We start from the raw sequence: 26,396 nt of genomic DNA, 5'->3' as shown, positions 1-26,396 counted from the left end.
TTAGGCTGTGGGTCGTTCCCTCCTCTGTAAGAGTAGTGGTATGTAGCCATCTCTAGTTTATGAATAGGTCAATAGAGGGCGTTGTGTGTATGTGCTTGGAAATAATATAACTATATGGTCTTAGGGGCCTTCGTATAGTTCACGATGTCGTATGGTTGCCGGACGGACAGATAGGCAGAGTCAGATGGACGTGAGCATGGACGGACAGATGGACAGAAGTATGCACGAACGGACGGAAGTGGGGACGAATGGACAGACGGAAGCGTGGACAGACGGACGCACGGAAGCATGGATGGATGGAAGCACGGATGGACAGATGGACGTAGGTACAACCGGATGGACCGACCGATGGAAGCATTGACGAACGAACGGACGGTAGCATGGACGGACGGATGGACGCAAGCACAGACAGGCAGACGGACAGAAGCATGGGCTGATGGACGGATGTAAGCATGGACGGACTGATGGACGCTTTGCCCCACTCATTATGATTCACTCCATGCATAGGCTGTGATTTTTTGGTACAGATGGAAGCTATGAAGTACATCACCGACGCTGCGGGTAATCAGTTGGGGCTGTGCTGGTGTTGACGTAATTGCACATACCCTTTTCAGAAACGCGCCGAATGAGACAGACGCTTAGCAACGAGTCGTTGAAGGAACTAATCGCAGATGCCACGGTCATGATGTATTACATCCCTTTACCAAGAACGCTGAGAGGATCGTGGTAGATATAAAAGCCTCCACAGTTTTAATCTCTCGGTTAACATCATATAATACAAAGTATGCACTAAGAGGACACACTTGGGACTCCATAATGCTGTCGTATTGAACACTTAAAGGCTAACCTTGAGGATCCCCCAATTTTCGTGCTTATATAATGCATGTATTTTTTCTTTTAGAAATTGTCCTCTTTGTGACAGGAGCAACCAGTACTGAGTTACTTATTCCCCGCAGATCGGCAAGCACGGGTGTCCCAGCTGTTGCTGCTTCTCTCCATTCCGGGACACGTGCTCTTCGTGCTGCTCATCTTCGCGATCAGCGACGCTCACGTTCGGCTCACCGTGGCACTGGTGTTCTCTTACCTGGTCGCCTCCATCGTGCTGGTGCGTCGGCTTGTGCTCTTATCAGAAAGCCGGTCACAATGCATGTGATAAGCGGCATGAAAATTGGTATCCGGTTCTGAAGCCCAACTCTAACGAATTTTGAACACGAGTTAATTGGAATTCTATGATCCTGATGCCCTTCTTTCACGCGTTGGAGTCAGAAATTCCAACTCATTTTGAAAATATTGTAAAATAAGCAACACAGCACAAAAGAGGTCCCATCGTGGTGTTTTTACTTAGGGTTCTTGATTTTCTAAACATCTTATTGCTGGCGCAATACTTCAAAAAAGAACAAAAGTGAGACAGCGGATACAGGGGACTGTATACCGACAGCAAAAGGTGAAGAAAAATAAGCTTTTAATCATGCGCAGTGGCGTGAAAGCATGACTTCGAACATGTCAACACGTAATCTGTTTATAAAAAAGTGCAACTCATATCTAGACCGTATACTTGATGAAGGAAAGAAAACTGAACTTAACTGCTCGTTTTCTTTGTAACACACAGCATTATAAAAAATAAGAGACAATTATGCGAAGATAACCATAACAGATGTCCTTTCAAGTAATTGTAATGTAATTGTGAAGAAATAAAGTGTACGAAAACATAACACCCGACGGGCAGGATCCGAACTTGCTACCTCCGAATAACGCGTTCGATGACCACTGAGGTTGGGTAGCTGTCATGTGTAGATAGGTCTAATTTTCTCTGCATTCTTGGGATCATTTGCACTCGCGGCCGGCTTAATGACCAAGGAGGAAGCAGTGGCTTGGATGCAGATGCTTACACTGCAGTAAATGATGAGTGGGGCTTTTAGACAGTGGCACCGAATGTCGAGCGGGGCCATTCAGCAGCGAGGCTTGTCAGGTCCTGACTTGATGCCTGAGGTACGTACGCGTTGTCTAGATTATAATGTGCATCTTGGTTGAGTAATCTTGAGTGATGGCAATGGTTTCCGCCCTTCAAGCACTTCAGGGTAACCCAAGGAGTATCTTAGGAGCTAGGACTTTAATGCTGTGAATTGTGCATAGACTAGTCTTGCCGCTGCTGGACGTTGCAGGTACTGCACGGCAAGAATACGATAACGCCCTGTACAGTTGGAGCATAGACGATATGCCCACTCCCCATTCATTTCTTTCCTGGAAATTTGAACATGTGAACATGTGGCGGTCAGCCCCTTGACCACATAGTTCACGAGCGGAGTCCACGAGAGGCTTTTGTCTATTATGACTCCTAAGAAACCGTGGCTTCTGCTGAACAATCTGTGTTCTCCGTTAAATTATATGCCATAAGCAGGCATTGGCTTCCGCATGAATTCTATACCACTACACATTTTCATCAGGACCCCTTGAGACTTGGTTTATGAAGGTTTACGGTTGCTATCTGAAAGCGAAGGCAAAGTTGACACCATATTTCACACTTGAAATACAAATACACACGTCGTCAACGTAAATAGACAGTTCTGCAGTGCTGACATGGTAGGTGTTGTCCGACTAGTTCAGTGAAGGTTAGATTGAAAAAGCGCACTCTATTTGCTTTGCACGTCTCTTTGGGGGACTTCTCGGCGACTGTAATAGGGTATATGTGCATTAAACGTGAGAGCGTCAGCCAGCGCCGCCTGGGGTGTGTACTCCTCGAATTTATATCCGCGATTTGCTTGAATGTACAAGCTTGGTAGGCGCTGGGTGCATGCTGGTCTGGTGACTGCATTGAGTAATAACAGCGAAGGGCGCTGACAGGCGCCGCTGACTTGTGGCCACTGCATATCATAGAGTTACGCCTTGGTATGCATAGCAGTGACTGCCGACATGTCTATGGATTGAACAGCTACACCCCATAAAGTAGACTGAGTGATGACCGCCACCATAGCTCAGTTGATAGAGCATCGAACGCATTATTCGAAGGTCGCAGGTATGGTCCCTGCCCACAGCAAGTTACTTTACGTACACTTTCCTTTCTTGACAATTACATTCCAATTTTTTCCAATAAGATCCCCTATAATTTTCTTGGTATCATAGTCTGTTAGTAAACGGATGTGTCACTGACGCAAGCGGACCCTTTCCTTCTCACGTGAAATGCCTCTAATAGTTCCCTCACTGTTTCAACCCTAATCTTGCCAGTAATTATAACTCGCGCTTGCCGGGCTGCTCATGAGTATGACCTAACATGCGTCAAAGATGATTATCAGTTGTATCAATGTCAATGGCATGTTACAATGGCATGCGTCCCACGTCGTAGATACACCGACCTGGGACGCATGAATGGATTAACTTCATGAAATGCCCTGCAGTTTCTTTCGGACGAGGAGAGGGGAAAAGAGGATTGACGCCTTTGCTATCCCAGCCTCCGTCGATAATGATAGTGGTGCCTTAGGGGTCTCTAGAAGTCCTAGGATCCGGCCAGCGTCTTGCCGGGTGGCCCAAAGCTGGTCGGCCAGCTCGTCGCTGGTTCGTGCCGCCTCCCAGTGGCAGCGACAATGACGCAGCTGGTAGACTGACTTTTAGGGGCGAAGCTCCTTATAGCAGCACCTGTTCGTCCCTCGTAGCTGTTGTAGTATGTAACAAGTATAACAGTTTGACCTTCAAGGTGGTGCCGGGAGAGATTTCTTCTGTGAGTTCTTGAACAATAAAAAATAGTGCTCAATGTACATGCCGATGGCTGCTAATGGGGAATGAGAGACAGGAGCACTCGGCTTTTAGTTAACTTACACACAGTGATCCCCATAAGCAGCCATTGGCATGTACATTGAGCACTATCTGGCAAGAAAGGGTTGCTACGTTACACTCGCTTGGTGTAACCTCCTTAGTTTTAGAAAGGTTTAGCGAGCGTTGAGCCGCAGTGCCATGAATACAATGAACTAGTATATACCATGAATGAACTCGAGGTGGTTAAAGGTGGGAAGTAGATACGAAGCGCAAGCCGTAAGAAAGTAAAAGCCTAATTTCCCTGTCTCTTATTTCCCATTAGCAGCCATTGGCATGTACATTGAGCACTATCTGACAGGAAAAGGTTGCTACGTTATACTCGCTGGACGTAACCTCCTTGGTTTTAGAAAGGTTTAGTGAGCATTGGGTCGCAGTGCCATAGATACAGTGAACTAGTATATACCACGAACTCGAGGTGGTTAAAAATGGAGTGTAGACCAAAAGCGCAAGCCGTAAGAAAGTGTGCGTGTGCCACCTCTCTTTTAGTTCTTGGAATGTCCGCTGGATGGCGGTGCTTCTCTATGGGGAATATATGATCAAAAGATGCGAGATTATGGTACTTGGAGTGTTGAATAGATGCACTCTAAAAAAAGGAGCGATAATGGAGAAATGGGCTGCGTTCCTCCTTCGGCGCAGCCACTTCCTCCCTTTCCGGCGCTTTACCCGTCGCGCCCTCTCGCGGCAAGGACCATAGGAGCAACGTTCCCCCATCAGCGTTCAAGTTTCTCCTCAATCATGGGGGTCTTGCACGCGCGCATGCGCACGCCAAGCCTAGCCGGCCACGGCCAGTCGCGAGCGATTGCTTTTACCTAAGATTGATGTAAGCAATGCAGGAGTGACTTTTTTTGTTTTATTGGTGTAGAGAAAAGCCTCTCTTTTTTTATAACTAGGAACTCGCACGATGCTCCGCACACTTCAATGTGTGTCTCGTGTTGTTTCATACTACCAATTTGTCGCGAATACAAGGAGCTCTGCTTCCCAAGCAGTCTTCCTTTATCGATTACTTTAGAGTGTACAAAAATAATGAATTTTTTCGGTGTCGACATCCTTGGTAAGCCCACGCATTTTTAGTTTCGCACGGCAGCAACAGCACTCATGAATTCAATGAGGCGCATAAAAAAGCATCACACTTATTTTTTCAACTTTCTAGGAAACCTGATACCACTCTACATTTCATGCGTGAGAGCACGATCATATACAATTGATAGAGTTATACGTGCCGCTACTACCATATGGATGTTCTTTGCAGTTTACCCCCATTCGAATATGGCCGCCGTGACCGGAAGTCGAACCTCCGTCCTCCAGCATAGTCACTCGACACCCAATAAGGCTATACCATGGCAGGTGAAAGCACAATGGGGAACAGGCTGCGAAGTTTCACCGAGCGTTTATACACCAGACTAGGTTACAACCATCATAAACGTTTAAACATCATCATAACTACACTTTTGTGAAAAGTAAACCAATGAATTATGTCAGTTAAACCAAATTCTCAATCGCATGCGTTTTGAATTGCCCATGCCAGCACTGAGAGGTATGACGGAATTATGCACGCGTGATGTATGCCTTTCTCGTCCATGATTCTCCTTTGTCGTGAGAAACACAACACAAAATGCACTTCTAGTAACAGCTGTGCACAGCAGGTAAGTGCTAACACTCACTCACCATTGTGAAAAGAGTGTTCTAAATCCCGAGTAATAACCACCACAGCCACAGCGCTACCAACAAAATTGTGGCACGCACTATGATTGCAAGTTGACACGCGAGTCGAATCGCGAGAGGCATCTGAAGCAGAAAAGTATGTAGGCACACATTCTATAACGTTATAGTAAATTTGCGCACAGCAGCGATAGTTCCTCCACTCAAGTAATAGAGCTGCCGTGACGCCAACAGCCACTGCCATTGCTCACGAAAAAATACCGTCGGATGCGAGGTCATCGCTTATTTCTCTCGCAACACCCGCGTTGTAACGTACGTATACACTGCTAGGACGGTCGTTACCGCATCAAAATCATTGTCATTGAAGGGCTAGTGGTGTACTGAATCTATGGCTAACGGTCACACTTGTGGCACGCACGTAAAATAAATATAAGCAAACGTTAAGACTAAACAACTAAACGAGGTCGACGTGACCACAGAACAGCTACAACGACGGAGACAAAGCTTGCTCTGCATGCTGCGCCCTCTCCAATTAACAAGAAGAAAAAAAAACGTGACCTCCAAAATGGCTAACGCACGGCAAGTGTTAGCACTCTCGGAGGCTTCAAGAAAAAAAAAGTAGCTGTGGCAGTGGCCGACAGATGGCGCAGCATTCGGAATGCCGTGGGCATTCTATGCATGGTTTGGTGGTATCCGCCTTCGTGAAAACTTGATAAGCTCTAGTAATTATTCTCTTCATTATTGTGCAACCATTAATAAACTTACGTTTGTCTAAGCATCAGATACAATATATTTACGTGTGCGCATGTTGTGGTATTGATACAAAACGTAAAAAAAAGTGTAAGAAAACCTACTTGTAACTTGTGCCACTATGGTCAGTCGAAATTCATCGCTATATAAGCTGGTGCGCTTTCATAGTAGAGTGTGAGGAAACACGCCGAAGATTCTGCTTTCGGCCACGGTTGTGAACGGACGCAGGATGCAGGGCTCCGTCGGAGCGGCTTCAGCGGCCCTTGAGGGTCGCAGTAACAGGTCAACTGAAGAGTACCAAGTGATTCTGCCTCATCTGCCAGCAGGACGCGTTGCCTTAAATACTGTGTTTTTGCACGGAGACGTTCGAGCGAGACCCTACGGGGTTGAAGACTTCAGAGACGCGTTGGGCCCCACTGGAGTACTAACAGACATCATAGCACTCGGAGCGTACCAGATTAATCACGTCTGGGTGGTTACACTGAACGGAGAAGACGCGACGAAGAAACTGCTGGCCTTCAAGGGACTTCAGGTGAAGGGACACCGGTGCCTCATCGTTGATCCCCAGGACCGGCAGATAAAACTGCGGCTTCATTGGCTGCTTTACGGAGTCGCCGATGAGGATGTGCGGATGGCGTTCGCGGCCTTCGGCAATAATGTCGAAGTGAATCGAGAGCGCTGGAGAGTCGACGGCGTCAGCGACAAAGCGTCGACGACGAGAACCGTGCTACTCAAGTTAAAGAGTGGAGTTACGGTGGAGGACCTTCCGCACCAAGTGCGCGTTGCAGGGGAATCGGCCCTAGTTGTGGCGCCGGGCAAGCCTATGCAATGCTTGCGGTGCGAAGGGACTGGTCATGTACGGCGAGACTGCAGGGTGCCTAGGTGTTCAATTTGTCGGCGATTTGGACATCGAGACGCTCAGTGCGTCCGGTCATATGCAGCAGTTACGAGCGCTGCAACGTGCGATGAGATCGAAGAGCAGACAATGGACGCCGCTGAGGCGGAAGACGAGGCTAATGGGGCAGGAGACGTGGCTAGTTCTCTGGTTGAGCGTGAGTCGGTTTCGCCTGAAGATTATGATACAGCGTCGGTACCCGAGGAGAAAGAAACGGCTAAGGCGGACACCAGCCAAGAGAATTCCACTGGAGACGCACAAAGCCAATTGGTGGACATGTCGACGCAAGCGGCGAGAGGACGCGACATGCCAGCGCACGGAATGACCCGCGGGATGAACACGAGCTCGGCGGTCAAGCGTTCGCTGGAGCAATCTGCGGGCACTGCTCACGAGAGCAAAGTTGAGGGACCACCAGCGAAGGCGACACCGGGGCGGCGCTCGGGCCTCAGAGCGAGGTCCAATCTACCTGTGGACCGACCGGTTGGCACTCCAAGGGACCAGCAGCTAACTGATGCCGAACCACCGGATGGCCCCGGAGACGTCTAGCGGGGAGCTAGACGTACACGGTAAGCACCATGCTCTGGGCCTACCCCCTCCTTTTTTTTAGTGAGTAACGATGGCTAGTCACTGGGCATTGAGCTTTGCAACCTTAATTGTCCGAGGTTTGCCCTCCAGGAAAAAGCAGGCTCAAGGGTATCGCTTGTTAATTGACCAAAATATTGACGTGTTAGCCGTGCAGGAGACAAAAGTGGAAGGTGAGGAGGAGACCCGGAGCATGATGCTGCGGTTTACGTCTAAATATTATGCCATAGTTAGTCGCGCAAATGGAACTTCGGCCGGTTGTGTGCGTTTTGTTAAAAAGACTCCGGGATTGATTGTTTAAAGTCACTTTTCTTGTGACTCTGGTAGAACAGTGACTTGTGATTTTAGTACTAGCGAAATCGAATGGCGTGTCATTTGTGTCTATGCGCCGAACGTGGAGGCAGACCTAGAAATTTTCTTTTCGTTAATTAGGCAACATTTACGGACACCAAAACAGCTTGTTTTATTGGGGGATTTCAATTGTGTATTGAGCGCGAAGGATAGAATTAATAACCTCCGTGTGCGAGACAGAAGTGTTGAAGTGCTCTATGACTTGCTGAATGAATCTGACCTGGATGATGTTGCGGAGTGCCTCGAAGCAGGTCGCGAAGTTCGATTTACGCGTTTTCAGGGAACCAGTCACGCACGTCTTGATAGGATATACATGGCAGGGGAGACGCTAGCTAAAAGCAATAGTTACACAGTCTTACCTGTCTCTTTCTCTGACCATTGTCTTGTACAATGCAACGTGCGACTTAAACAAAAAAACAAATTCAGTGGGGATTTATGAAAGTCTAACGCTAAACTACTTCGGGGTGACATTTTTAATAATTTTGTGATTGAGGATATTAAAAACATTAAAGTGATCGGAGCCTGTAATGTTGGCGAGGAATGGGAGCTTTTGAAGGAAAGCGTTAAAATGAAAGCCATATCGAGATCTAGTAAGTTAAAATATCAAGAAAGAATAAAAGAAAATGAACTCAGAACAACGCTTAAGAAATAGATAGCATTAGAAAGCAAGGAGCCCGGTGCATATAAGAAAGATATCCGAACGGTGAAACGACAAATTGAGCTAGTAGAGCAGGAATGCTACAGATCGAGGAGCCCTTATTCGAGCGAGAGCAGAGGCGGGGGCTATGGGGGAGACTCCTACCAAGCGCGCATTTGGAATCGAGAAATCACGAGCGCGTCGTAATCACATCGACGAAATAGAGGAAAATGGAATTCTGCTAAATACTAACAGTACTATCGCTGAAGCTTTCTTTTGGTATTACAAGGGTGTCTTCGCAGCCGCATTACTAGATCTTACGAAGTTCAAGGACACTTTCTTGAGCCGGATGCCACAATTATCCCTCGAAATGAAAGAAGCGTTAGAGAGGCCTATAACCGTTTCTGAAATTAAATATGCAATAGATAGTCTCGCCGCTGGGAAGTCGCCTGGGCCTGACGGTCTCGGTGCGATGTGGTATAAAGCTTTTAAAACAGAAGTTTCACCAGTGTTACAAGCTGTGTTCAAGGAAGCCTATGCAATCAAAGCGTTACCACCTTCTTTTGCCGAAACGCACACTATTCTAATACCTAAGAGGGATGACAAAGAAAAATAAAAACTAGTTACGTCATATAGGCCCATTTCGCTAACCAACACTGACTACAAAATACTCATGAAAGTATTGGCAGGTAGATTGCAGTCCGTAATCACCGGAATAGTTGGGGAGCACCAAACGTGTGGCATCAAGGGGCGCTCAATATTGATGAACACACACACAATGCGATGTGTCCTTGAGAGTTGCGATGCTTTTAATTCTCATGTTGCGATCCTCCAGCTTGATTTAGAAAAGGCTTTTGACTGCGTCCCGCAAAATGTGTTATTCTCCATACTTGAACATGTCAATGTCGGATCGGTGATTACAGAGGGCATAGTTTTGGCGTATGAGAACTCCACTACACGACTAATTAATAACAAGATCCCGGGGTCTCCCATTAGGCTGGAACGTTCTGTACGCCAGAGATATCCGGCAAGGCCACTCTTGTTTGCATTGTACATAGAGAGCTTATGCTTGGCCATAATAGAAAACGAGACCATCCGTGGTTTCAGACTGCTGGAAGCCGAGGTAAAGCTTTTGGCATACGCTGATGATGTAGCAGTGTGTTGCACCACAAAAGAGAGTGTACAAGAGACAGTTGCCGTTGTTAAAAATTTAGGAAGTCGGGTTGATTGGGGAAAGTGTCTGGGGTTGTGGCACGGAGACTGGACATCAACCCCAGATACCTATGCTAACGTTCACTGGTTTAATACTCCAGTAAAATATCTAGGCGTGCCTTTCCAGCACTACAAAGACACCAAAAATTACTAGACTGAACAAATAAAAGAAACGCGCGAAAGGCCAGCGCAGTGGAATGGCAGCTGTCTCTCAATGTTTGCCAGAGCCACTGTATGCAACATATTTTTAATGAGCAAATTATGGTATGTGATGCAGGTTTTCTGTTGCTCACGGGTGCATGTGCAAAAGCTGCATAGGATATTTGCTGTGTACATACGGGGGTCTACTTGGGAAAAATTTAGTAGGACAAATCTGTTCCGAAGAGTAAAACAGGGGAGACTAAGCCTGTCGCATCTGTTCGTGCGACAATTAGTTAATCATTTTATTTTCTTTCGAGATGTTCAACACCCCTTCTTAAGAACGGTATGCCAGTTACGCCTTTGCCGTGTTCTGCCTAACTTTGTGGTTAGCACCGTAAGCATGCCGGGAGCTACGCGAGGTTTCTTTAAGGAAGTTGCGGACAGTGTCAGGTTCTTGTCAGTTCGGTTTTCCAATGAATACCTTTTTTCGGTCGGGCGAAAGAAATTGCATAAAGACATATGCGACATGATTTTTCCAGTTTCTATGTTTAGGTTAATTAATAGCGGGGGAGAAGGCAATGGTGTTCTTGAGCGTGTTAAGAAAATTCAAATTCAGCCTAGTGCAAAAAGCTTTTTCTTTAAATTACACTCTGGAACACTACCGGTTAAGGCTTTTTTAGATGATAGAGGAGTTTATATGCCATGGAGTTGGAACTGTTTGATCTGCCGAAAGCCGGAGACAATAGATCACGTTTTTCTGCATTGTTGGGAAGGGGTTTACTTCTGGGATGTTTTACAGAGAATTCTAGAAAAGGAACTTCCCTTACATTCACTAGGTCATCATCATCAGCCTGACTACGTCCACTGCAGGACAAAGGCTTCTCCCATGTTCCGCCAGTTAACCCGGTCCTGTGCTTGCTGCTGCCAATTTATACCCGGAAACTTCTTAATCTCGTTTGCTCACCTAACCTTCTGTCTCCCCCTAACCCACTTCCCTTCTCTGGGAATCCAGTTAGTTACCCTTAATGACTAGCGGTTATCCTGTCTACGCGCTACATGCCCGGCCCTTGTCCATTTCCTCTTCTTTATTTCAACTACGATATCCTTAACCCCCGTTTGTCCCCTAATCCACTCTGCTCTCTTCTTGTCTCTTAAGGTTACACCTACCATTTTTCTTTCCATTGCTCGCTGCGTCGTCCTCAATTTAAGCTGAACCCTCTTTGTAAGTCTCCAGGTTTCTGCTCCGTAGCTAAGTACCGGCAAGATACAGCTGTTATATACCTTCCTCTTGAGGGATGGTGGGAATCTACCTGTCATAATTTGAGAGTGCTTGCCGAATGTGCTCCACCCCATTCTTATTCTTCTAGTTACTTCAATCTCGTGGTTAGGCTCTGCGGTTATTACCTGCCCTAAGTAGACATAGTCTTTTCCAACTTCAAGTGCACTATTACCTATCTCGAAGCGCTGCTCCTTTCCGAGGTTGTTGTACATTACTTTCGTTTTCTGCAGATTAATTTTAAGACCCACCTTTCTGCTCTCCTTGTCTAACTCCGTAATCATGAGTTGCAATTCGTCCCCTGAGTTACTCAGCAATGCAATGTCATCGGCGAAGCGCAGGTTACTAAGGTATTCTCCATTAACTCTTATCCCTAACTGTTCCCATTCTAGGCTTCTGAAAACCTCCTGTAAGCACGCGGTAAATAGCATGGGGGAGATTGTGTCCCCCTGCCTTACACCCTTCTTGATTGGTATTCTGTTGCTTTCTTTATGAAGCACTATGGTAGCAGTTGATCCCCTGTAGATTTCTTCCAGAATGTTTATATATACTTCATCTACGCCCTGATTCCGTAGTGTCTGCATGACGGCTGATATTTCTACTGAATCAAATGCCTTCTCGTAATCTATGAAATCTATGTATAGTGGTTGGTTATACTCTGAGCATTTCTCTATTACCTGATTGATAGTATGAATGTGGTCAATTGTTGAGTAGCCTGTTCGAAATCCTGCTTGTTTTTTTGGTTGATTGAATTCTAATGTTTTCTTTACTCTGTTAGCAATTACCTTGAGTATCACTGGGTATCATTCACTGGGTATCAGGTTTTTAACAGCAGAAAAAGATGAGGGACTGCCTTTTGATCTTATAATGCTGCTTGGCCTCCATTGTCTATGGCGGGCAAGAATGGCCGGTTACTACTGTGACCCTGACAGGCGTCCGGCCCGTATGCTTTTCCGCGAAAGCATTGCTCAGTACATTGATATACTGAAACAACAAGATTTTGTTCCGGAATGGCTCTCTAGGGTCGAACCCCTGGTGAACCTGAATGAATTTTAGCACGGTGATCACTAATAGTTCCGCGACTGTTTTGTCATCACTTCTGTTTGTATGTTACTATTTACAGTGACCTAATTGGTGTGAGTACCTTGTGCAAAACCGGTAATAAAGAAAAAAAAGTAAACACGTCGAAGTGTGGGCCGTTGCTGTGAATGGTTGATTGTGCTCATGTTAGCATATATGTTAGTGTACTTGTTGCGTACTATATGTGTAGTATGTGTGTATGTGTGGCTATATGGATTGCATCAGCACATATTAGGCTTCCGGTGTCAGTGAGTAATCCCGAATGGGCTGAGGCGTTAACAATCCGAAAGCGAGCCGTGATAGTGGGTATGACAACGTACGTCGCGGCAGGCAACTTTTTTGGTTTCGTTTAGTCCCTCAAGATGGCGCCAGCTACTACCTACTTCACGGCTATGACGCTCTCACACCTCCAGCTACTTATATAACGTTGAACATCTATCTATCAAAGCTGCACTACTGAGTCGGAATGGTTTCGCTGCGATCGAGTCTACGGTTTGGAGGCACATCTCTTGACCTGCGGACCCGTAAACGCGTGGATAACGTCGCTACACTATGTGAATCTGCGGGAAATAAATACAGCAAGCCTAGCATGCACTCCTCAGGTGAGGACTCTGCAGTATCCGTGTCTTTCGGAGTGAACGTCGCTACGCTGACCGAACGAAACGTGCTTGCTCCGTCGTTCTCTTTCGCGATGTGTTCATCGCCACAGGTTCGTCTGCTTCTTTTTATAATCATTTCGTTTAATACCAAGCTCAGTGGGACAGTTTTTTGTAACTTTCAGTACCGTGTACTCCTCAACAGTCGAGAATCGTTGCATTTGCTAAGCCTACTCAATTCACCGGGGAGCAGCCATGTTGATTTTCATAAGGAGGAACGTGTTTCTCCGTGGATGAGAAGCAACGTTTCTCTATTTAAAGACGAACATTGGGGATATCACCGTTCCTCCCTAAATGGAGAGAACGTCACTCCATTTTTTAAGAGTGATGGACGAATAGACACACACAGAGATGCATGGGTGGACGCATGAACGGACGCAGGGGCGGATGCATGGACGAACGCAGGAATGGACGCACGAACAGACACATGCACGGACGAGCGGATGGAAGCATGGACGGTCACACAGACGGATACATTGACGGACGGAAGCAAGAACGAATGGACGGACGAATGCTTCGCCCCACTCTCCATCATTCACTCCTTAAATATGCTGCCAATTTTTTTTTTTCGGGGAGCGAAGGCTTGCTTTTGATCTGATGTGGGACCGGGCAAGTAAAGGTTATTTTTTGCTCTGTATGCCAAGGCGCAAAAACGAAAATTCGGGGTGGGCCGGGGGCCATTGTGCCATCCCATGGCAACGCCACTGCACTGCCCCGTTTGTCACAAGCTTGATAGATGAATGATGTACGCTGGTCTGGCAAGTTCATAGAACCGGCATGGCGTCAACAAAATTTACCTCTTTTTGCTTTTACAGTCAATGACACTCTGTTTCTTCAGTCTGCCCCTCCTTCATGCTTCAAGCGTCGGGCTTGGAATAATATGTTGAGCAAACTTAAACACCAACTTACCCTGCAAGAAGTTTTACTACGGGACCTCTTTCAGTATAACTTTTTCTTTGTGTGACCCAGACCCCCGTTTAAGCACGTTGTATAAACTGAAACTGATTAGGTTCAACCGAGAGCTGTCCAAAGAGTACCACACGTTGCGATGTGCTTGATCTTACAGGGGTAGTCAAATGTCCCCAGGACACTATGTGTTTCTATGGAAGCATGGCCTGCGATCTACCAGGACTGTTCAAGCTTGATAGGCACTTGATGCATGCTGGGTGAAATAGGAAAAACGAAGGGGGTGTCAGCAACTCGTGGCTTCTCTAACTCAATGAGCCACGCCTCGGTATATGCAGAATAGTCGCTACTGACAAGTCAATGAACTTAACAGCTATTTTTGGAGATGCTACAGAATTATGGTCATCACATATATCGCAGCGTGCATTTTGAGCTGCGCGATGCATTGGTTTAGGACAGCGCGACAAACAAGACGGAAAGATCATTGATTACATTAACACAAGAACCAACTCCTATCTAAACTTTATTCAAAGCAGAGAGGAGATCATACTCTCGGAAATCACACCCGCATGGCACACAAAGCTAAAAAAACAAAGGCCAAAGCAAGCTATCTATTGCGGTACATAATTTTTATCCCACAGCGTGACTTAAGGACATGTGATACAAGACTGTTTTTTATTAATTTGAATATTTTATGCCCCAGTTATTTCCCATTTGGTGTTAACATGATGTCTCGAAGTGATGCTTGTGAAGTAAAACTGCGCAGGGAAGCCGCACATCTCAGAATTCTGAAACAAATTAGGGGACCCTAAAGCATCGCCTATCGGAGTTGAATGCGACAGCATCTACCTGTTCCTAGTGCGTATTTCAAACACTTAGTGCATGAAATCTTTTTGAGTTTGCTATGCACCCACTATACGTGACCTTAAGAGAATAGGCGCGCTAGCGTGTGTGCCTTGTGTAGTGGGGTACCAGCTTTCAACCACAGGGTCATTATGATAATCACATATTCCGACACCCGCTTGCAATGGACGTTTGTACCACGAATTATTAATCCAATATTTCATGCTGCATTGTGAAGCATGTATACAGGCTGCGTGTGCTTGTGAAGCACGAAAACTACTTTCACTGTTTTCTCAAGCTTAGACGTGACTGTGTGGTAGAACATTCACGCAGACGACTCAGGTTTGATCCCCACTCGTGCCCAGACAACCATAATTAAGTCCACACTCAGCTCCATAATTTATCATTTATATTTTTTGTATCGTTCTAAATTTTTCGGTCATGCGTAATATGACTTTTTCGCTCACGACCAATGACGCCTATGCCGACGCTGACACCGAAATTTCTGCAAAACGAGCTCTTTACGCTATGGCGCAAAATGTACGATGAACTGTCAAAACATACGTTGGCCTCATGTTCACCTAATCCCGCATTTACACATCTACCTGGCTGGTCTGTATAAGCTCAAGAGAACGGCGTATTCTAAACCACATTCATGGCACAACCGACAGCCCGATTCCGGTGCGTGACACAACCAACACCTTCTTCCTTTTCTGTCTTTTAGAGCGAGAGCTGTTTTGAGATCACAACTCAGGTCACGTGCAGTTGTCCGCCCCCGCCACTGGTGTCTGTAATCATATCACGCAAAATTACAAAGCAAACCTAGCACCACCGGCACCTGCCCCTGTGGTGGGGTGGTAGCGAAGACTTGGCGCTTTTGTTAGGCTATGTATAGGCGCCGTTCAGTCGAGTTTCCAAGTCTTACTGCAGCGCCTGAATACATAGCCTAGCCGATAAAAAAGCAACCTTGAGACGGCCTCAATGCAAATGGAACGCGACGCGTGCGTTTCGCGCCCTGCATCTGTCGGTGGATTCTGGCCGGGATACGTGGGGGACGCGAGGACGCGTCTATTTTCTGCGTGCCCCTAACAACGAATATCAAATGCTTTGAGACAGGGCAGTGTGATCAACGAAGCATCATCTGGTCAGTGTGCAGTGCATATGGTCTTTTAATGGCTGAGAAGGCACCACTTGTCCCAAAGACGCAGCTCGCATTGCACGCGTCTCTGTTAATTTTCATGTCAAAGCCGACGTTCCAAGAGGCTCCATCGACTACTTGGCCCTGTTTCAACGCAGGGGCAGATGGATGGATGGTAAAACTTTATTTCGTCAGAAAGCAACTGAGCATGATTCCGTGTTAAATGGCCATCAACCCAAGGTTGGCGGCGACCTGTGTGGCCCACTCCACGACCCATAACTGGACGACTGGGTCTGAGCTGGCCAACACGGCCTCCCAGTGCTCAAGAGAGGGATCACGCATAATATCCACGGGCGGCGGCACTATGCTACATTCCCAAAGTATGTGATCATATGTTGCCACAGCCTGACACCATTTGCATTGCGGCTTAATCTACTCCGGGTACATTTTGTTCAACACGTAAGGGTTGGGAAAAGATCGCGTCTGCAGTTTTCTCCTGACGCATTCCTGCGCCTTAGTCAACCGCTTGTGCGGGGGCGGATAAAGCATCCCCTCTAGTTTATATTGATTCGTTATGTCATGAAAGAAGACCAGCCCATCTCTCGCGGACCTCCCCGGAACTGGCGGCTCACCTACCCGGCTGACGAAACCTTGAGCATTCAGGTGAGCCGCCTCGTTCCCAGGGTTCCCAGAGTGTGAGGGTGCCCAGACAATTTAGATTTCTCTAATGATTTCTCGTCCCGTGGCCCCATGCAGAAATCGTGCGGCGGTCGCCGACATTCCGCCCCTCGCCAGATTTCGGATGGCTGAATCACTGAAAATCAAATCCGACTGCGAATTAGTTGTGTACCCCTAGTTTTAACAGCCTTTCTGTAGGCGCGTTGTTAGGCAACCAAAGCGCTGCCTTGTAAGCTTGCCGGATCATAGCCTCGACCTTACCTTTTTCTGCAGCATCCAACTTCATATAAAGTGTCGCGTAAGTAATCCTGCTGAGCACAAACGCCTGTACCAGCTTACAGAGTTCTTTTTCTTTAACCCCGCTCTTACGGTTAGCGAATCTTCTGATTAGCCTGACAGTAGCGTTGACCGTGGTCTTGAGTTTTTCAAGGGCCACCCTATTCTTCCTGTTAGTTTGCAGATATAGGCCAAGAATTCTAATCGTTTGAGCTTCAGCTACCGGCCCACCCCCTACCTTTACCTGTAATGACGGTGGCGGAATATAGTGTCATGCATGTAGCCCTCTGGGTTTGTCCCGAATCACAAAGAGCTCGGACTTGGGCTGAGAGCATGAAAGTCCCGCCTCCCCTGCCAACTCTTCGACAATAATAACTGCCTGTTGTATTGTTTCTTCCAGATGTGCGTCACTACCCCTGGTTACCCATAGAGATTACTCTAGAGATCATCTGCATAAAATGTGTGTTTGAGACCCGGTATCTCCTCCAGCCTCGCCGGTATTTTAAATAAGGCGATGTTAAACAGGAACGGTGAAAAAACTGAACCCTGCGGCGTCCCTTTGCCTCCCAACGCGAATGAGTCCGATTTGATACCTCCTATTTAAATTTCTGCGGTTCTGCTCTCCAAGAATGATCTGATGTAGCGAAATGTCCTGACCCCTGGGCCAATTTCCGATAGGGTATTCAATATTGCCTCATGCGAAACATTGTCGAAAGCTTTATTCAGGTCAAGCCCCAATACAGCTTTGGTGCCCATGCCATGCCCGGGATCGACTACATCATGTTTTAGCTGTATCATGACATCCTGTGTGGACAAATTGGCCCTGAAACCTATCATAGTTGGAGAAAAGATGGCCTTGTCCTCTGCATAATTATAAAGCCTGTTGAGGACCACGTGCTCCATCAATTTGCCCACGCATGATGTCAGCGATATGGAGCGCAGGTTTTCCAAGCAGAGTTTCTTGCCTGGCTTCGGAATAAATATAATCCTAGCATGCTTCCATTGGGCTGGGATCTCCCCGGCCACTCAATACTCATTTATCAAGTCAGTGATCGCCCCGACCGATTTGAAATCTAGGTTTCTCAGCATTTTATTAGTAACCCCATCTGGACCTGTGGCAGACGCAGTACGTAGCTGCCCCAAGGCAAACTCCACCTCCGCAATTGTGACCTCTTCATCTAGTTCTGAGTTTTCCACCACCGAGTAGTGTGGTAAGCAACTGTCTACTCCATCAGTTATGTACCGATTCCGGAGTTGTTGTATAAACTCTCCAATTGTGCCTTTATATTGATGCATTAACCGAGTGATTCGTCCCCGTTGCGCCGATTTTGTTGCTGCCGGATCCAAAAGATGCCTTAACAGCTGCCATGTCTTTTTGCATCCAAACTGTTCATTCATGTGATCACAAATCTCGCCCCTTTGCTTGGCTTGCAACTCAATAGTTTAATTTTTGATTTTACGTTCTAACTTGGCAGTCCTTCTGCGAAGGACGCCATTATGTTTTTGCTTCTTCCACCTTCTCAAGAAACTCGCGTGCGCTTCCCACATGTGTAATAGTCTAGAGTCAGCGGTAAACTCCTCCTGCTCGACTGGCACCTCTACCGTGGTATTATTTACATCCTCCTTGAGCGCCTGTACCCGTGCATCCAGGTCATTAATTTTCCCGTTCCCAGTGTCTGCTCTGTTTTTCCTAAATCTGTCCCTATCTGTATTTCTATGCCCCCTCACTTTGTCTTTATGCTTCGCAGCGCTAAACGTCGTGGAAAGGATATAGTGATCACTTCCTAGGGCTTGTCCTGTGTTAATCCACTTTGCATTACTGATACCTCTAAAAAACGTAAGGTCTGGAGAGGTATCCATGCTTATGCTGTTGCCTATCCTCGTATCATCTTCTGGATTGTTTGACAGCGTCCATCGCAGATCCCGGGCAACTTGCCAAAGCCGATTGCCCTTTGGGCTGGCTCGAATATAACCCCACTCCGGGTGAGGCGCATTGAAATCTCCTACCACAATATCGGAGCGTGAGCTGCTAGCCGTTGAGTTTGAATCAGGAGTTGTGGCAAGCCCAATCTTTATGTTTTGAAGAACTATACGCATTAAGTAAACACAGACTCTTCTCATACTTTCGTTTAGGCCAAATCTCTAGCAGGACATTGTCTTCTCTGCTGCTATCTACGGAATGCTGAATGGCAGTGATGTTGCGATGGACTAGTACGACTGTGAAGACGCGTGATACGCCCCTTGAGTCAATTCCTGGTGCTGTGAATGCCTTAAATCCAGGTAATTTTACGGAACCACTAGCCTCCTGTAAGACTGGTTTATTGTTCAGATTTTGTACATGCAACTGCAGGTTACCCCGCTTTTGACGAAAGTCCCTGCAGTTCCATTGCCAAACCTCAATTTGCTGGCGAGGCGCCATGATGAGGCACCAGGTTGACTTATGGCACTTGGCCACCCACGGGAGGGAGTCTTACCTCCAATAGAGTATGAAACTGCTGAAACATCCCCATGACCTTGGTTTGGGAACCCCTAAATTCAGTGGAGAGCATGCCGAGACGCTCCTCTATTGTGTCTAATCTGGCTTCGATCTTTTTGACTCGAGCCTCCAACCTATCCTGTCTTTTCCCTTGTTTGCCTACTTTATCCTAAAGTGTTGTTACATCCGACTTAAGACTAATGACCTTAAAGACAGGCTGTGGCATGTCTACTGGTGACGTTTCGGCTAATGGTTTTGCGTTAGCTACTTCATCCCCCGGCAGTGGTCTCTTCACTGTCCCCCGATTCTCCACTTCCATAGCTGCACTCTCCTGTACGCGAGCAGACGCCTCTTGCGTCGCTTTCTGTAGGCCTTGCACTGCTGGTTTCTGCGTCCCCTGCCGTTGGTCGTTTCTAAATGCGCGTACCATCTCTGCAATTCTGTTTTTCATTTTTTAATCAAATCTCCCTGTCACTGAACCAGCGCTGCTAACTCCCTCTCTCCAGCGGTTTCGTTCTGGGAGGCCGTGCCTGACAAGCTCACCTTTTTGTTGGTGTCGCGTGCGTAGCTGTTGGGACTGGATACTCCTCCACCATCTTGGCCGCCCCCGCGCCCTAGCAATAGCGGGAAGGAACTCGACCGGTCCCTGCTTTTGCTTGTGCCTTCTTTACCCCTCGGTGACCGCTCTGTGGCCCTCGAGGACCGCTCATCGTCGCCAGCTTCGCTCTCTCTTTCGATGCTCTGCTGCCGGCCTTTCGGTGGCTTGCGAGCCAGGCGAAACTTGCAGTTCCGGCTCCCTGTGTGATGCGCATCATGGCACACGATGCAGTCCGGCGTGCACGTAGGTGGCTCTCCTTCTGGCGGGGCAGGATGGTCCTTCCCGCAACGGTGACATAGGTTACTCTTCAGACGATAGCAAACGTCCGCTCGATGTCCAGCTCGTCTGCAGTTGTAGCAGGTCTCGACTAAATTTCTATACGGGATCACAGCGTATAGACAGTTCTAGTAAGTAACCTGTCGGAGTATGCGTTTTCCCCCGAACGTAATCTGAATCGCCTTTGACTTTCCCTGAGGTCTCGCGTCCAGAATGTCCATGCCTTCATTCTTTTTCAGGAATCCCGCCCGAACTTCTTCCACTGGGCATCCATCATAAGCATTGTAAATCACTCCCCGCGTGGAGTTCTCCAACGGTGCCACGAACGCCGAAACCGGCAGATCACGATCACCCAGCTTGAGCGTCTTCACAGTCGCATATGCCCCACTGCGATTTATGCACGGTGTGCTCAACGTCAGCGTGTTGTTTGTGCCATTAACCTGCACAATGTCTTCTTCCGCGGCAATCACATTCGTTAGACGCGCTGCTGCTCTCAGTGCACATCCGAGTTCCGTCTCAGTGCACATCCACCTCGCAAGGCTTCCTCTTGGCGTTGTTGCCATGCAGAGTCTTCTTAAATCGGTCCTGTGCCTTCAGCACTGGAGCCCACTCTCCCGCTTCAAAATCTTCGGGCGTTATAGTCTCCCCTTCGACGTAGTATTCCATCTTCCGCCCAACAAGGCCCACGGTCACCAGGCGCAAGCCAGATGCCCGGTGACGCGGCCCAGGCTTGTCCTAGGAGATAGGCCTAGCCTTGCCACCACGGGATTGTTAGGAAAATCTCGGAAACTCCAAAAACGGGGACAAACTTGCCTAAAAGAGTGGTGTCCGTAGGTACAGGGCAACCTCCTGCAGACGAGCCCACTGACAGCAAGTCCAGAACGAAGCGCGTCGGCCGATAGTCGGTCACCGGGCCGGAGCTCATGCGAAACACGTACGCACAACGTCTCACTCCAGCCGCGTCCTCCGCAGGGGCCGACGATCTAGTGACTTCACAGGTTGCGTCTATCACTGTATTGTCAGTCACCTGCACAACCTGGCTGCAGAACCTAGATGCAGAACCTGGTCGTATGTTCACAGGTGCCGGTATAGGTTCACCTGCTGATGTTGCAGATTCGCCATTCAAATTTGCTGGGACCTGATCTCTGCAACCTTCAGCCACGTCCTCTGCTTCCATCACGTCTGAAGGGTGTTCCGTTGCATCCTCGGCCTCCGCTGACCCAGTCAATGAGGCGTACGAATGGGCGCATTCTTCATACACATGGCCCAACGCCAGCAGCGTGAGCACCGTGGCACCTTAGACTCACGACGCACATGTCCTCTTCCGCTACAGCATAGGCCGACTGGGGGCTACCACTAAGGCCGATTCACCGGTGACTCGTATCTGATGTGGCAGGTCCTTTACTTTCATACAGCTTCTGAGCTTAATGAAAACAGCAGTACGAGTCGTTGAATTCTTCTCACTTACTTCTTCCACCCGCCAGCGTTCCTGGGTAACTAACTGCTGTAACTTTTCCGAACGCCGCCAACGCCGTGCGGACATCTTTGTCCGCGACGCCGTATAACAGCCAGTTAAGCCGTAACTTCACCTGCTGCTTCTGAGGGTCGATAAAAAAGCAGCGGCGTCCTTGACCTGCAGTTATTTCAGATCATTCAACCTCTTCGTCACCTCCGCGCTGTTTAATGTGACGGCCCACACATGGTTGACTGGTAGACCCCAATTGCAAATAGGTCGAGAAGCAGTTACTCCTTGTCAAGCGTATCCCGGAAATCTTCGACCTTGAAAGGCCTCACTCGAATATCACCATGCAAAAACTGACTTCAAAACAATACGCCTTGTTAGCAGATTCGGCAAGGTGATCTCAAAATGCTTGTCACTTTCATCTGTACTCCTACTTCCGCGGCCACCAAGAACTGCCTTCGCTGCTCCGCAGGAGCCCATTGTTCTAGCGTCCAGCTCGTGCGAGTGCAAGCGAAAGAATGAGCCATGAAGGAGCATCTCTTTCAACGCTCAAATGGCAACCTATTTATATCTAGCACTTCCCACTGGCGATGGACATCTCGGAGGCCATGAAACTACTATCATGTTTTCAGCATTACCAGCCAGATGGCGCAATGAGCGCAATCAGGACGCAACGGCGCGCGCTCTCACTGCCACGCGTACTTTGCCCAGCGGAGAGGGGACGCTATCGCGAGATTTCGCTTATCTGGCGGTGGGAATAATCGTACCCTCTGGGCTTTCACGGGAACGATTCTGTTGTAATTACCAGGCGCACAAACGTCACTGCACTCGTATCACAGTCTCGATTCACAAAAAGGGCACGCTTTTCAGACACAGCGAGGTAACAATTGAGATCCTTATACGCGTTCATCTGTACCTGTGAGTACGTTTTCTGCGTCATTTGTGAGTAAGAAACGCGGGGCATGTTACGATCTACTTGCCATTATTCGTGTGGCCTTCCAGTTCGTTGCTAACGCGTTCATTGCAATTATATGCACACACCCTGCTGGATTCTGCTACCGGCGTCGGGATCACTCACCGGATGTGTATACGTATCTATATATATGAGAACGTATATATATGAGAACGCAAGAAAGAAAAAATCCAGAAAAAGACTCCGGTGCGCGCAATCGAACACGGGACCTCCGCGTCGTGAGTGCGAGGCGTTAACCACGCCACCGAGGGGCACTTCCCTCAACGTTCAAACGACAAGCTATTTATATCTACCACTTACAGATGTTGGCCGGCATCTCGAGAGGGGGGGGGGGGACTATCCTGTTTTCCGTATTATTTTTTTTATTTTAATACCTCAAGGCCCTCCGCAGTGGAGGCATTACATGAGGGGTGGTGCAAAAGATACTTTTGGTATGAGAATACAAAAGTGACATGATCTCAATGATGCAAAAGAAATGTACAAATGTCGGATCAAGAACTTGTAAATAAATATAAAATTCAACGGACACAGGTAAACATTGTCAATACGCAATGCATGAGCTGGAAAATAGCAATCATAAATGCGAGGGGCATCAAACAAAAAAAACGGCACTAACATACCACACAATCCCGGGCGCTGTAAGCGACGTCTTGAACTGCATGGCCAAGGTTTCTTAGCTGGACCACGTGATCTGGAAGATGTTTCCATTCCCTTGTAGTGCGTATAAAAAATGACTGCGCAAATGTGTTAGTACGGGGGCGAGGGTATGTTACTTTTAATTCATTTTTGCTGCCGCTCGATACATGTGGTTTCCGCACAATGTAAGTGTTGGGTGATAAAGAATGATAAAACCGGTGGAATAATGCCAGTCTCGAAAGCTTCCGGTGGTGGCTGAGGGAAGAAAGTGTCAGGCGTGATTTCAGGTCTGGGCCACTAGTAAATGATGAGTAGTCCGAGAAAGTGAATCTAACGGCGTGGTTTTGAATTGCTTCAATGCTATCAATTAGGTACTTCTGATGCGTATCCCATATGGCGGCTGCATACTCTAATTTTGGGCGGATTAGGGTTTTGTAAGCCAGTAGTTTTAAGTGAAAAGGAGCAAATTTCAATATATGCTGCAGATACCCAAGAGATCTAGTAGCGCAGGTGATTAATTTGTTTATGTGAACAGTCCAGACAGACAGACAATGAACTTTATTCAGGTCCTGAGGAACTGCGCTGTAACGGCCCCGTTTAGGGGGAATCTCCTAAACGGTCCAGGAGAGATCATTCGCGATATGAACACCTAAATACTTATAAGACTTTGCGGACTGTAAAGACGACCCTGATAGAGTGTTTTAAAGGATAGCGGACTCGCGCGTCGTGAAAAAGACATTAATTTGCACTTTGAAACGTTTATTGACATTTGCCAACTTTTACACCAGTTTTCAATAGTAGTTAAATCGGATTGCAACATAAGTTGGTCTTATTTACAAGCGATTTTGCATACAGCACACAATCATCTGCAAAGAGACGTATGTTGTTAGTAATGTCGGAAGGCAGATCACTGATATAAATGAGAAACAGCAGCGGGCCAAGTACCGTACCTTGTGGCACACCGGAAAGAACAAGGGTTGTGTTCAATTTTGCGGCATTTACTACGACAAACTGCTTTCTTGTTCTGAGGAAGTTTTCTATACAGTTGAATGCAAATGAATCTAGATTTAGCAGTGATAGCTCGTACATTAGACGGCGGTGGAGTACCTTGTCGAACGCTTTTCTGAAATTGAGAAAAATTAGATCTGTTTGGATATTGCTGTCGAGATTAACGTGTAAATCACGGCTGAAGGCAGCAAGTTGTCTTTCGCACGATAGTCCTTGACGAAACCCGTGCTGTGTGATGAAAATGAAGTTATTGCGCTCTAGGTGGTTTATGATATTCGTGAAAATTATGTGTTCTATAATTTTTGATGAAACGGAAGTAATTGAGATGGGCGGTAGTTCAAAGGTGATGATTTCTTACCACTTTTATAGGTGGGAACAATCTTCCCTAGTTTCCATTTAATGGAAACACAGCTAGATGACAAGGATTGAGCGAAAAGAAAAACAAAAATGGCACTGACAGGAAGTTTAACACTTTTCAAGATTTTGGAGTTTATTTCGTCCGGTCCAGTGGCGGAGGATAGTTTCATATTTTTGATTACGTGAAGAATTCCGCTGGGCGTGATTGAAATCGGGGGCATCGGTTCTGAAATTACTGAATGTGAACAGAGGGAGGGGTTTATATCTTCAGTGTTGTGAACACTGAAGAAAACGCCTCGTTCAGTGTGACAGTAGCGTCATTATTGGTTATTTCATCGTTCTTGTCGTCATAGAGTGCTATCCTGATTGGAGGAGATGGATTGACGGCCTTCCAAAATTGCTTGGGTCTATTTTTTAACATACTTGTTAGTGTTATCTGTAAGAAGTTTCGTTTAGCTGCACGAATAGTTTTTGAAAGCGTTTTTACTGCACTTTGGTATGCTTGCCAGGTGGGTTGATCATTTTTGGCCATTGCTTTCCTAAACAATTTTTTCTTTCTACTTAATTCCTTTTCAATTGAGTTAGAGAACCATGGCGCTGACTGTTTACTTTGTATAGTTACCGTTGGAACATACTTGTCAGTTAATTCTTCCATTTTATCCGAAAACAACATCCAGTTTTGTTCTACTGAGCAGTTGCAATAACCTTGCTCGAAAGCAGTATAGAATTCGTCCAGTTCAGCGGTAAATCTTTCATAGTTGCCTTTCTCATAAAGCTTTATTTGCTTCCACTTCAGTTTTTCTGTCTGAAATGATGATTGGAAAAATGCGAATGATCACTAATTTCTTTTAAGTAATGAACTACCTGGATACATCTTGGGTTGGACGTAAAAATCAAGTAAGTATGTTTGCGGTGTGCGTGGTCTTCCTCGTGGCTTGGTTTATTATTTGCGTTAATTGAAAATTTTTGAGTGTAGCTAGGAATTGGCCGGACTCTCCAGAGGCTCCACTGAACTGATTAGACCAGTCGACAACAGGGTAGTTAAAGTCGCCGCATAATAATAAATTGGCAGCGGGATATTTTTTCAAATAAGGTCAAGGGAGTCATTAAATTGCGTGCAAAATCAGCATCTGGTTTGGGGGGGTGATAGCACGCTCCGATAATAGTAACGTTTGATCGGGTTCGGCAAGCTATGAATATTATCTCTAGTGGGCTTTGTAGTTCTATTTTGAAGTGACTAGCTGAAGATTTTATTCCAATTAGGACACCGCCACCTCAGCTTAGTAAGCAGTCTCTACTGTAAAGAGCGAAACCGGGCAAGTACGGAGTAACTTCTGAATCGGCAATCTGTGAGGAAAGCCATGTTTCTGTAAGAATTACGAAATCGCAATCAGCTGATTGGATTACGGCAGATAGTTCTTCTCGCTTGGGGAGAACGCTACGAATGTTAATATAAAGAATCGAGTATGTGACGTTGTGGTAAATATAGTGGCATTCTGGGGCGGTTTACTGAGGGTTGAAAGTGGCAGATAAGGTTTTGTGGTTTTTTTTCCTTTTGCTAGCTGCCTCGTTCTGTCGTTTCTTTCACCAATTTATGAACAGTGTCATAGTGTTATGTCTTCTTTCCAATGATGAGTCTTTTGTAACGCAATTTAAAGACCGCATTCCGTTCACGAGCGAAGCGAATCAGCTCATGACGAACAGAACGCGTTGCGAAACAAAA

General features: G+C 46.9%; 1 protein-coding gene across 4 annotated transcripts in view; it reads left to right on the top strand.

The window, feature by feature from the left end:
• LOC119174081 (solute carrier family 41 member 1) overlaps positions 1–26,396 on the top strand; it is a 331,108-nt gene that overhangs the window by 289,399 nt on the left and 15,313 nt on the right. For 3 of the 4 annotated variants that reach the window (XM_037424875.2, XM_037424874.2, XM_075896245.1), the window contains one exon: positions 957–1,105. The exons of the other annotated variant lie outside the window; for it this stretch is intronic. In XM_037424875.2, coding sequence (XP_037280772.1) covers positions 957–1,105 — 149 coding nt within the window. The remainder of the gene's footprint in view (positions 1–956; positions 1,106–26,396) is intronic. 4 annotated transcript variants of the gene reach the window in all.

The sequence above is a fragment of the Rhipicephalus microplus genome, chromosome 5, assembly GCF_043290135.1.
Source record: "Rhipicephalus microplus isolate Deutch F79 chromosome 5, USDA_Rmic, whole genome shotgun sequence".
NCBI lineage: Eukaryota > Metazoa > Arthropoda > Arachnida > Ixodida > Ixodidae > Rhipicephalus > Rhipicephalus microplus.
This window is presented reverse-complemented; position numbering and strand designations above follow the sequence as displayed.